A 12,556-nucleotide genomic window follows, 5' to 3' on the forward strand; every position below is an offset into this window, starting at 1 on the left:
GTCATGAGGCACCATGTGCTGCTGGATTTTTCTTTTCTGTTGCATCATCAGGCTGCAAATTTTCCATACTTTTATGCTCTACTTTCCTTTTAAACATAAGTTTCAATTTCAGATCATCTCTCTCAAGTTTAAAGTTTCACAGCTCTTTAGGGCAGGGGCAAAATACCACCAGTTTCTTTACTAAAGCATAACAAGACTGACCTTTGTTCTGGTTTCCAAAAAGTTCCTCATCTCCAACTGAGACCACCTCATCCTGGACTTCATTGTTCACATCACTATCAGCATTTTGGTCCAAACCATTCAACAAGTCTCTGGGAAGCTCCAAACTTTCCTGCATCTTCCTATCTTCTGAACCTTCCAAACTGTTCCAACCTCTGCTTGTTACCTAGTACCAAAGTAAATTCCACATTTCCAAGTATTTTTATAGCAGTACCCTACTCTCTACAGTACCAATTTACTGTATTAGTCCATTTTCATACTGCTATAAAGAAATACCAGAGACTGGGTAATTATAAAGGAAAGAGGTTTAATTGACTCACTGTTTCTTAGGCTTAGCAGGAAGCATGGCTAGGAGGCTTCATGAAACTTACAATCATAGCAGAATGTAAAGAGGAAGCAGGCACCTTTTTCATAAGATGGCAGGGGAGAGAAGAGTAAGCAGTGAATTGGGAAGAGCCCTTTATAAAACCACCGGATCTCTGGAGAACTCACTCATTATCACAAGAACAGCGTGGGGTATCTGCCCCCATAGTCCAATAACCTTCCACCAGAGCTTTCCCTGGTCACATGGGTATAATGGGGATTACAATTGAAGGTGAGATTTGGGTGGTGACATGGCAAAACCATATCACCCATGATCTAGATTCTCAAGTGTCCCAGTGAGGATGTGTGTTTGGGGGTAGACTTTCCTTCCTTACACTTTGGACACTCACAGTTTTTCGACTGTCTCACAGAGCTTGGAGCAGCAATTCACTTCCTTCAAAGGGTCTGTGAACTCTTTTGGTTTTCCTGGTATGTTTCTGCAGTAGTTCTTGTAGCACAAATTCACTGTGTGAGTCTCCACATGCTGTTCATTGTCCAGCTAGGGGCTACAAGTTAGTCCTGACTCCTAGCTGCCATTTTCCTCTGGCATCTCCATGTGTCTCTCATTTTCACTTAAAAACTAGAAATGTTTAAGCTTAATGAGAAAGGCATGTTAAAAGACAAGACAGGCTGAAAGCTAGGCCTCTTATAGCCAGGAGTTAGCCAGTTTGTATATGCAAAAGAAAAGTTCTTAAAGAAAATTAAAAGTGCTCCTTCAGTGAACAAATGATAGGAAAGCAAAATAGCCTTATTGCTGATAGAAAGTTTGAGTGGTCTGGAGAGATGATCAAACCAGCTACAATATTCCCTTAAGCCAAAACCCAACCCAGAGTAAGGCCTTAACTCTTTTCAATTTTGTGAAGACTGAGAGAGGTGAGGAAGCTGAAGAAAAAAAGTTTGGACTTAGCAGAGTTTGGTGTATGAGGTTTAAGGCAAGACTCCATCTCCATAACATAAAAGTACAGGGTAAAGCAGCAAGTGCTGGTGGAGAAGCTGCAGCAAGGGATCTAGATCTAGCTAAGACAACTGATGAAGTTGGCTATACTAAACAACAGATTTTTTGTTTTTGGAGATGGAGTATCACTCTGTCACCCAGGTTGGATTGCAGTGGTGTAGTCTCGGCTCACTACAACCTCTACCTCCTGGCTTCAAGTGATTCTCCTGCCTCAGCTTCCTGAGTAGCTGGGATTACAGGCACACACCACCATGCCTGGCAAATTTTAGTATTTTTTAGTAGAGACAGGGTTTCACCATGTTGGCCAGACTGGTCTCGAACACCTGGCCTCAGATGATCTGCCTGCCTTAGCCTCCCAAAGTGCTGAGATTACAGGCACGAGCCACTGTGCCCAGCCTAAACAACAGATTTTCAATGTAAACAAAATGGGCTTATACTGGGAGAATTTGGGACTTTAATAGCTGGAGAGGAGTCAATGTCTGGTTTCAGAGCTTCAAAGAACAGGCTGACTCTCTTGTTAGGGGCTAATGCAGCTAATGACTTTAAGTTGAAACCAGTGCTCATTTTTCATTCCCCAGAGCCCTTTAGAATTATGCTAAATCTACTCTGCCTGCCCTATATAAATGGAATAACAAAGCCTGGATGACAGCATGTATTTTTACAGCATAGTTTACTGAATGTTTTAAGCCTACTGTTGAGATTTACGGCTCAGGAAAAAAAGGATTCCTTTCAAAATATTACTGCTCATTGACAATACACCTGGTCACCCAAGGACTCTAATGAGATGTATAAGTAGATTAATGTTATTTTCATGCCTGCTATACAACATTTATTCTGTAGCTCATTGTTCTATGTATAATTTTGACTTTCAAGTCTTATTATTTAAGAAATAAACTTTGTAAGCCTGTAACTGCCATAAATAGTGATTCCTTTGATAAGCCTGAGGAAACTAAATTGAAAACCTTCTGAAAAGGATTCACCATTCTAAATGCCATTAAGAACATTTGCAATTTTTTAAAGGAGGTCAACAGATTATTACTAGCAGGAGTTTAGAAGATGATTCCAACTCTCATGGATGACTTCAAGGGGTTCAAGACTCAGTAGAGAAAATCACTGTACTTGTGTCAGAAATAACAAGAGAACTAGATTTAGAAGTGGAGTCTGAAGATGTGACTGAATTGCTGCAATCTCATGATCAAACTTGAACAGACGAGGAATTACTCATTACGAATAAGCAAAGAAAGTGGGTTCTTGAGGTGTACAAAAACTTAGTTTTAGTTGATAAAGCAATGGCAAGGACTTTGACTCCAATTTTGGGATAAGTTCTACTGTGGGTAAAATGCTATTAAACAACATCACATGCCACAGAGAAATCTTTTGTGAAAGGAAGGGTCAATCAGTGCAGCAAACTTAATTAATGTCCTATTTGAGAAATTACTGGCCAGGTGCAGTGGCTCATGCCTGTAATCCCAGCACTTTGGGAGGCCAAGGTGGGCGGATCACTTGAGGTCAGCAGTTTAACACCAGCCTGACCAACATGGAGGAACCCTGTGTCTATTTTTAAAAATTACAAAATTAGCCTGTAATACCAGCTCCTTGGGAGGCTGAGGCAGGAGAATTGCTTGAACTCGGTGGGCCCGGGGGGGAGTGCGGAGGTTGCAGTAAGCCAAGGTCACGCCACTGTACTCCAGCCTGGGCAACAAGAGCAAAACTGTGTCTTAAAAAAAAAAAAAAAAAAAAGGAAATTGCCACAGCCACCCAACCTTCAGCAACCACCACCCTTATCAGTCAGCAGCCATCAATGTCGAAACAAACCTTCCGCCAGCAAAATGATTACAGTTTGCCAAAGGTTCAGATGATCATTAGCATTTCATAGCATTAAATATTTTTAAATTAGTGGATGTACTTTTTTTAGACATAATACTATTGCATATTTAATAGGCTACCATATAGCATAATTATAACTTTTTTATTCACTGGGAGACCAAAAAATCTGTGGACCTCTCTTTATTGTGGTATTCATTTTATTGGTGTGATCTGAAACCACACCCATAATAATTCTAAGGTATGCCTGTAAATAAAGTGTTGCCTATGAAAAAAAACCCAGTAATTTTCTATAGACCCTTTTTGCTGAAATAACTTTAGCTGTGTGGCCCAAGGTTCCTTCTTTTACAGATGTGAATCACAGAGTTGTTTCCATTCTCCTGGGGCTTTGCAGCCAGATGTCTTGAAGCCAAGCGGTGACCATGCTTCCAGTCCAGTCTCTAGCAATATTTCCATATACCATAGACAAATTAATTCTAGAGTGTAACTTCTGCATGAAATCTATTTAGATCAGAAAGGGACCTCTGGAAGACCCCTGGGTCATTCTTCATTTACATCAACATTGGACCACAGTTAAATTGATTAAGCTATATAAAGTGCCATCTAAATCTATTTTATAATTTTCCTTCGGAGTGACACCATTGAAAAGAGGCCTTGAAAAACAGTGTTTCATTGCATTGTTTTTCTTCCTATCTACCTGGATAAAATATTTACCAGCCTGGAAAAATCTGGCCAAAAATATGGCTCTGATAATGCAGGGTCTTTTAATTCGATTTTTAAAGGATTGAAAATTAAGATGTCTTATGAGTACTCTGAAAGGCAGCTTTTTTCTTTGTTCCCTCACCTCTTGCCACCCTCAGATGAAGGGAAATTGAAGCTTAGTTCTGCATCTTTAGCTGCTCAGCACCATCTGCTCATCAGTTACACTGCCCTTCCAACCAGTGGTATCACAGTGATGTGTATCGGTTGAGGATTATTATTCTTTTCATTCTTTTTTATATTTATTTTTATTCTGTTGAACATTTAAAAAATATATTGGTTTTTATACTGTTTCAAAAGAGGGAATTGCTATCACTTCATTTTAAATGTCTTGTGTACAGTTTCATCTTGCTGTCTGCCATGGTGCCCGAAACAAAGCTGATTCTGAATAAACAAAGAACATTGATGTCTTGATATCTTGTTTCTGAGTATGTCTGGTCACCTCTTGAGTACCTTATTTCTGGTGCTGCCATATTATAATTACTCTACAAATGTTCCTAAAATAAAGAAAAATAGAATAACTCATTTTTAGGCACTTTCTTTATCAATAGGACCTAAAATAATATACAGACATAAATGCCTTGATTCTGAGGTGCCTTGTTATTAATGATAAATAAATTAGATCTCAACTTTTTTTTTTTTGGTCAGGGGAGACGGAGTCTCGCTCTGTTACCCAGGCTGGAGTGCAATGGTGCAACTTCAGCTCACTGCAACCTCTGCCTCCCAGATTCAAGTGATTCTCCTGCCTCAGCCTCCTGAATAGCTGGGATTTCAGGCACTTGCCACCATATCTGGCTAATTTTTGTATTTTTAGTACAAAATGCAAAATTTTGTCACTAATTTTGTCCACTGCGTGGACCAGGCTGGTCTCAAACTCCTGAGTTTAGGTGATCCACCCGCCTCAGCCTCCCAAAATGCTGGGATTACAGTCATGAGCCACTGTGCCTGGCCCCAACATTTTTTTTCTTTCCTTTTTTTTTTTTTTTTTTTGAGATGAGGTCTCACTGTCACTCAGGTTGGAGAGCTGTGGCACAGTCTTGGCTCACTGCAGCCTCTACCTCCCAGGTTCAAGCAATTCTCTTACCTCAGCCTCCGAGTAGCTGGGATTACAGGCACCCACCACCACACCCAGCCAATTTTTTTGTGTTTTTAGTAGAGATGGGGTTTCACCATGTTGCCCAGGCTAGTCTTAAATTCCTGACCTCAGGTGATCCACCCACCTTGGCCTCCCAAAGTGCTGGGATTACAGGCATGAGGCACTGCGTCCGGCTGGCCCCAACTTTTTAATCTTACAAATGCCCTTCTGTAGGTTGAAGAAAATATTTACCCAAATTTCAATTGTTTAGCTTCTTTGTTTTTGTTACATACATGATTTACCCAGCTTTGAAATTGTCACTAGTGCTAAGGACCCAACATCAAGAGCTTTGGGTATCAAGGAAGGTGCAGGAAAACTGGGAAAGACATTTCTCCCAACATCTGACTAAGCTGGTAGCCCCGTGGAGAGAGGAAGTGGATAAGGAGGGTATCCAGAATTCTGAAAGGGTAAGAGTGGTGTGGAGAGCAGGAATACTAAAAGTCAGTGAAGCTTGAATTTAGACATCAGCCTAGGATGATACTTAGTTTATCTTTACTTTGGCTGTCAGGCATGTCAACATCCTTCCATGTTTAAGGAAGTCTCCATCCATGTGTTTTAAGGGATCCCCTTAGAGGAGCTCAAAATTTGCTTTTACAGCCTTTCTTAGAGCTAGGATGTGGGTACCTCATCTAGAAGCCACCAATCAAGTGAACTTGTCCCAGACATTGAAGCAGAAACTATAGTAGTAAAGTGGGACCAAGTTACACCTGTCCTGGTGGGTGGAGGGAGTGGGGTGGACCTGTTGGCATGCAGAAATCCATGTTGGCAGTTACCTTTAGCAGGCAGCACTTCTGGAAGTAGTTCCTGATGTCTATTGTGTGGATGATGGCATGAAAGCCACTATCTCTGTGCTTAGTTGTGCTGGAAATGGTATTTTCAGTAGATTTGTTCTGCCTTATGATTTTGGTAGGTGATTATGTTAGTTATCTGTTGCTGCATAGCAAATTACCCCAAAATTTGGCAGCTTAAAACAAACATTGAATATCCCATGGAACCTGGGTATGGCTTAGCTGGGACCTCTGCTCACTATCTCTCTAGAGGCTGTAATTAAGGTGTCCTCTGGGGCTGTAGTCTTCTTCTCACGGCTGGACTCAGGGAGGCTCTGCTTCCAAGATTACTTTAGAGCTTGTTGTTGGCACATTTCAGTTCCTTTCAGGCTGTTGGCTACTGGGGTCTCTCCAGAGCACAGCTTAACACCTGTGTGTGTGTGTGTGTGTGTGTGTGTGTGTGCGGGGGGGAAGAGAGACAGAGAGAGAGAGAGGCACAGAGAGACAGGAAGAGAGAGAGAGAGAGAGAGAGAGAGACAGAGAGAGACAGTGAGCACTCCAGGAAAGGAGAGAAGTTTGGGGAAGCAAGCAAGAAGGAATAGTGTTCCTATAACCTGATCTCAGAAGTGACCTTCCATCACTTTTGCTGTACTCAGTTTATTAGAAGTGGAGCACTAGGTCCAGGCCATGCTCAAAGGGAGGGGATTGCAGAAGGGCTTGAATACTGAGACAGGAGACATTGGTACTATTATAGAGGCTGCCTACCGCAGTGGCTTGGCCTCTTAGCCTCAGAGCCTGGTTCTGCCCTAGCTCCCACCCTCTGATTCTGGAAGCAATTCAATATTTTGATAATAAATATTCCTTTCTGCTTGCAAGAAAGAAGCCTTATGATATAGATAGCTGCCCTCGAAGCCTTTCTCAGGCCCCTGGGCCTTACCCGCTGCTGCTCTTTTTAGTTTACATTTACTGTTTTTGGATATGATTTCGGAAATGCAGGAAAGGAGAATGTAAATTTCACTCACAGTACTACTACAAAGAGATAATTACCCTTAACAATTGACCATATTTATTTTTAGACTTTTTTGCTATTTTTTAAAAATCACTGAGGTAATATTGTGTGTCTAATTCTATAACTTGATTGTCTTACTATCTTAGAAGAATGTTCCCTATGAAAAAGCCCCTGATTTTTAAAGTGTGTGCTTGAGTAAGTCAAGAGTGGCCTGGTCCTGGGGGAGGTGCTCAAGCTGGGCAGGAGTCTCCCTGCTTTGTCTGTGAAAGAGAGCTTGCTAAATGCAAAGTGGGGCCTTAGTATTAAAGACACATGTAACCCGCTTAGGTGAATAAACTGCTCTGAGGGACATTAACATGCTTGTTGTTGTCTTAGTCCCTTTGGGCTGCTATAACAAAACCACCTTAGACTGGGCAACTTATCAACAACAGAATTCATTGCTCATGGATCTAGATGCTGGGATCTAGATCTAGAAGTCCAAGATTAAGGTGATGGCAGATTTAGTGTCTGGTGAGGGCCTGTTTCTCATAGATAGTACCTACTATTGGTCCTCACATGACAGAAGGGGCAAGGGAGCTTGTTGGAGCCCTCATGACCTAGTCACTTCCCAAATGCCTCACCTCTTAATACTGTCATATAAGGTATTAGCTCTAATACATGAATTTTGGGGGATACCAACATTCACACCATAGCAGTTGTACATAATGGGATGGAGTGATAGTTGTGATAAGTCATCTATTCTTTTTTAAATTTTTAACAAAAATAGACATGGAGTTTTACTGTCTTGCCCAGGCTGTTCTTAAACTCCTAGCCTTAAGCAATCCTCCTGCCTCGGCCTCCCAGGGTGTTGGGATTACAGGCACTAGGGGCACTAGGCCATCATGCGCAGCCAAGTCATCTATTTTTTGTGGGGGCTTCACTTTGTCACCAGGCTGGAGTGCAGTGGTACAAACATGACTCACTGCAGCCTCAACCTCCTGGGCTCCAGTCATCCTCCTGCCTCAGTCTCCCGTGTAGCTGGGATCGTAGGCACATGCTACCATGCCCTGCAAATTTTTTGGTTTTTTGTAGATACAGAGTCTTATTTTGTGGCCCAGGCTGGTCTTGAAATCTTACAGTCAAGCGATCTTCCCATCTCAGGCTCCCAAAGTACTGTGATTACAAGCGTGAGCCACTGGGCCTGGCTCCAGGTTCCAAGTCATCTATTCTTAAATAGAAGCCTGGTTTGAGTTTTTTAACTATAGTATCTCTAATTAATTATATTTAATTGAAGGTAATGAGACTTCCCTTTTCTGAAAGTCTCTACTTTCCCTTATTTTGCCCCTAATTCAAACTATCTGCTTTCTACTCCGTGTAATGATTAGCCAAAGATGGCACATTTTATTTTCATTTTTTACTTTTCAAAAATGATTTTTAATTGTAGTAAAATACATGTGACCTACAATCTACCTAACATCTTAACCATTTTTAAGTGTATACAGTAAACTGCTTTTAAGTGTGTTCAATATTATTAAATACATTCACATTGTGTGCAACCAATCTCTAAAACTCTTTGTCTTGTAAAACTGAAACTCTATACATATTCAGCAACAACCCATCTACCTTCAGCCCTTGGCCATTACCATTCTACTTTCTGTCTCTATGAATTTGATCTAAATGGAATCATGCAATACACTTGCTTTTATGTCTACCTTATTTCAATTAGCTTAATGCCATCAAGATTCATTCATTCTGTAATATGTATGAGAATTTCTTCTTAAAGGCTAAGATTCCATACTATGTATATATATTTTTTGTTTATCCTTTCATCCATCAATCGATACTTGGGTTACTTCTCCTTTTGGCTATTGTGAATTTATTCTCATTTTTAAATGGGATGTTTTGTTCCATTTCAGGGTAAGAAGTTGCCTTATCACCTTGGGGATGATGCAGAGGAAGGGGAAGTTTCCGATGAGGACAGTGCAGATGAAATTGAAGATGAGTGCAAATTCAAGCTCCATTATGTAAGTTGCAAGCATGACCATATTTTTTATCTTTGATATGCTGTATTAAAATGGAGCTCCAAGTTGCCACCATGTTGGAAGCCTCATAATTACTGTGGCTGTGGTATAGAAAGGATATTAATTGAAAATTACTTTGTTTGCTGGCACACAGACAGTTGAGTGTTTGTTGAATGAATGAGTCAAGATTTCTTGTGTTTGAGTGTTGGAAGGAATTTTAGTGATTAATTCATACAACCCTCTCTCCAGGGATAAATTTTTTATTACAAATTCAAAAATCAAATTGTGGTTGGAAATGTTACTGTCTTTGATAATAAAAGCTGGCTTTACTTTAGCATTGCCTTCCCCACCTCATGCTAGCAGCCCCACCATGCTCCCTGTCAAGGCTAGCTGGAGGAACCCTACCTGCATGTGGGCCTGCTTCCCTGGGATGCCCAACCGCTCTCTAAGAAAATGTACCTTGAACCAGAGGGATTTCCAAGCCCTTCCAGACATGGAACTCTTGGCTAAATCTTTAATTTCCAAGTCTTCAATAAAGTGGCATAGAATAATTACTTGCTTGGTATGTCAGCCCTCTTTTCTAGATGAAGGAGCTTCCTTTGTAGGAAAGCATCATTTAGCTAGGCGATCCAAGGGAAATACAAACCTGAGGGAAACGTAAGACTTAAAAAGATGCCTCACTGTTCCTTTCTATAACTCATGTGACTGCTCAAATCACACAGCAACCTGAGAGTAGCACACGCTAATGATAGTTTGGTATAGAATTTTATTTCTACATAAAACGGTTAGTCCTCTAGGTATCAGGACTATGATTCTGCCCTCTAAAAAAAAACAACAGAGAAATTTTGTATAAATTCTTGTGATTTACACCATTGCCCTGAATTCAGTTATGACATTGTTAACAACAGTTCACTCTTCCAGATAATTCTGTGATGCCTTTCTTGTAGTTGTGAAAATGAGCTGACATTATTTTCAAAGGAGAGAAGAGCTTAATGACAACTGAAGTTTCAGCAGACACTTCTTTCTTGGCTTTAATGCCCTTTAAATGGGCTAAATGGAGAAGATTCAGCTTGAAGTGGAAAGGAAAAATTACAATCTGTATTATTCTCTTGCCTTTTAATAGTTTATGTTAGCAAAATTAAATACCATTAATTAATAGGACTATGGTTACAGAAAATCTAAATAGATTTATATGATTGAATACTATGTTATGTAATTATACAGTTAATACTTTAAATGGTTGCTTTCTTCTCTTCTAGGTATTTATTTTTATAATCAATTATTTATGATTATGGATAATTTAGCTTTGTTTTGTTTCATTTTGTTTTGAGATGGAGTTTTACTCTTGTTGACCTGGCTGGAGTGCAATGGTGTGATCTTGGCTCACTGCAACCTCCGCCTCCTGGGTTCAAGTGATTCTCCTGCCTTAGCCTCCCAAGTAGCTGGGATTACAGGCATGTGCCACCCAGGTTAATTTTGTATTTTTAGTAGAGATGGAGTTTCTCCATGTTGGTCAGGCTGGTCTTGAACTCCTGACCTCACGTGATCTACCCACCTCAGCCTCCCAAAGTTGGGATTACAGGCATGAGCCACCGTGCCCAGCCAATTTAGTGCTTTTTGTTGTTGTTGTTTTTCAGCATTCCTTTATAAACCAGATTTTTGTCTCTAATTTTTATAATTTTGTGTTTTGTTTTCTAGATCTCTTGGTTGCCAGCCATAATGTAGATCTGTCATTCACTCAGCTACTTCATTTTTCTTCTGTTGCCAGTGAGCCCTCCAACTTCCTACATTCAATATATGTAATTATACAAAAAATAGTTAGCTAGAGTCTTATGGGAACAAATAAATAATTTCACCTGTGAAGCATCCAACTGGATTCCTCTTTTCTTCACTAAGAGTAGTTGATTTCTAGAAACTCACATCAGGAGATGTTTTAGAACATGATTCCATGGAGTTAGATAGCATCTTTCATTTAGATTCTTTGGTTTGGCCCTAAGTGAAAGTAGAGCACCTAAACTGTAAAGGTTTACAGGTGTCTCTTTGTTATATTTTGGCAGAGGAAAGAAAGAAATCAACATTGGAGAAATATTTTGTAGAAGTTTTTGCTCTACCATTTCAAACTGGTTTTTGCTATTTTTGAGCTCTTCTGAGAAAAGGCAATGCTGTGTTTAGAAAGCCAAAGTGTTATCTTGTTATCAGACCATTTATAGTCCTGTTGTTGGCAGAGAGCTCAAATGCCTTATCTGAGTGGCGAATTTATAATAAATTGCCTGATAAATGAAATGCCTGATTATATTTCTGCAAAAGAGGGTGTACTTTGGATAGTTTATGTGAACCAATAATTATGTTAGAGGAAGCTCTTAACCTCAGTTTTAAATTGACAGAATGTGGTTAGATTTATAAGTTATATCTGAATTATTGCAATAAGCACAGATTTTAACTTTGCATTTATTTACACTGGAACACCAACTCTCATGAGGTCATATGAAATTCATTTGTACCTTCAATAAAATTTATTAAACATTCCTGTTGGACATGTGCTCATCACTGTTGTAGGTACTGGAGAATATATCAGTAACAAAATAGACAAGAATCCTTGCCTCCATGGAGTTTACACATCAATGGGAGAGGAACAAGATAGACAAGAAACAAGACAAATAAATAAAATATATGGTGTACTGGACAGTGATCTGTGCTAAAGGGAAAAAGCGTGTGTGTGTTTGTGTGTGTGTGCGCACTTACGCATGTGTATATATGAGGGATCTGTTGAAGTTGTAGATGGAATGTCTAGGAAAGGCCTCACAGGGAAGATGCATTTGAACAAAGAGCTAAAAGAAATGAAGAGTTAGCCACGCTGATACCTGAGGAGGAATGTTCCAGGCAGAAGGAACCCCAAGCACAAAGGTCAGAAGTGGGATTTGAGGACAAGACTTCTGTTACTTTTATCAAACAGTTTAAGACATACTGTAAGTTTTTTGCTTATGTAATAAATGCTTCTGTTGTTGAATGAACTAAACTTTTTAAGCTTCTACGACATAAAGAACTAAACTTTTTAAGCTTCTTCTTTTATTTTGTGGCTCCAGCCATAGAGAAAATCTGGCTCATAATGGATAAGCCACAAGGTAAAGCCAGTGTGTTCAGTGACCCAAGAATCATACAACTCAGAGACACAGAGGACAACTTCCTTTCAACCACAGAGTAGTAACCTAACAGAATTGATTCTGTGAGGTACAGGCACCATTATTCATCTTTATGGGTCTTCCAGTGTCAGTGTGCTCTACACACTTTCCACTTCTGTATTTCAACTTCACTAATTTTTTTTCTGCTTCTGCTGAGTTATGTAATATCTTTTTTCTTGTGCTCTCTAAATCTGTTTAGCCAGCTTCTCAGTCATACCCATTAGCTCTTTTTCTCCTACATAAAGCTTATCCTATAAACACCAAGCCTTCCAGCAAGTTCTAAAGGAGTCCTAGTGCAGTGACATGTAGCAGTTTTTGTCTTATACTCTAAAACCATTATCCAATC

The 12,556-nt window shown here is 39.9% G+C and overlaps 1 protein-coding gene across 15 annotated transcripts in view; it reads left to right on the forward strand.

Annotated features, from left to right (window-relative positions):
• PLCH1 (phospholipase C eta 1) overlaps positions 1-12,556 on the forward strand; it is a 243,397-nt gene that overhangs the window by 194,516 nt on the left and 36,325 nt on the right. For all 15 annotated transcript variants that reach the window (XM_035278548.3, XM_035278549.3, XM_008983622.5 and 12 more), the window contains one exon: positions 8,927-9,034. In XM_035278548.3, coding sequence (XP_035134439.1) covers positions 8,927-9,034 — 108 coding nt within the window. The remainder of the gene's footprint in view (positions 1-8,926; positions 9,035-12,556) is intronic.

Source organism: Callithrix jacchus, chromosome 17, assembly GCF_049354715.1.
Source record: "Callithrix jacchus isolate 240 chromosome 17, calJac240_pri, whole genome shotgun sequence".
Lineage (NCBI taxonomy): Eukaryota > Metazoa > Chordata > Mammalia > Primates > Cebidae > Callithrix > Callithrix jacchus.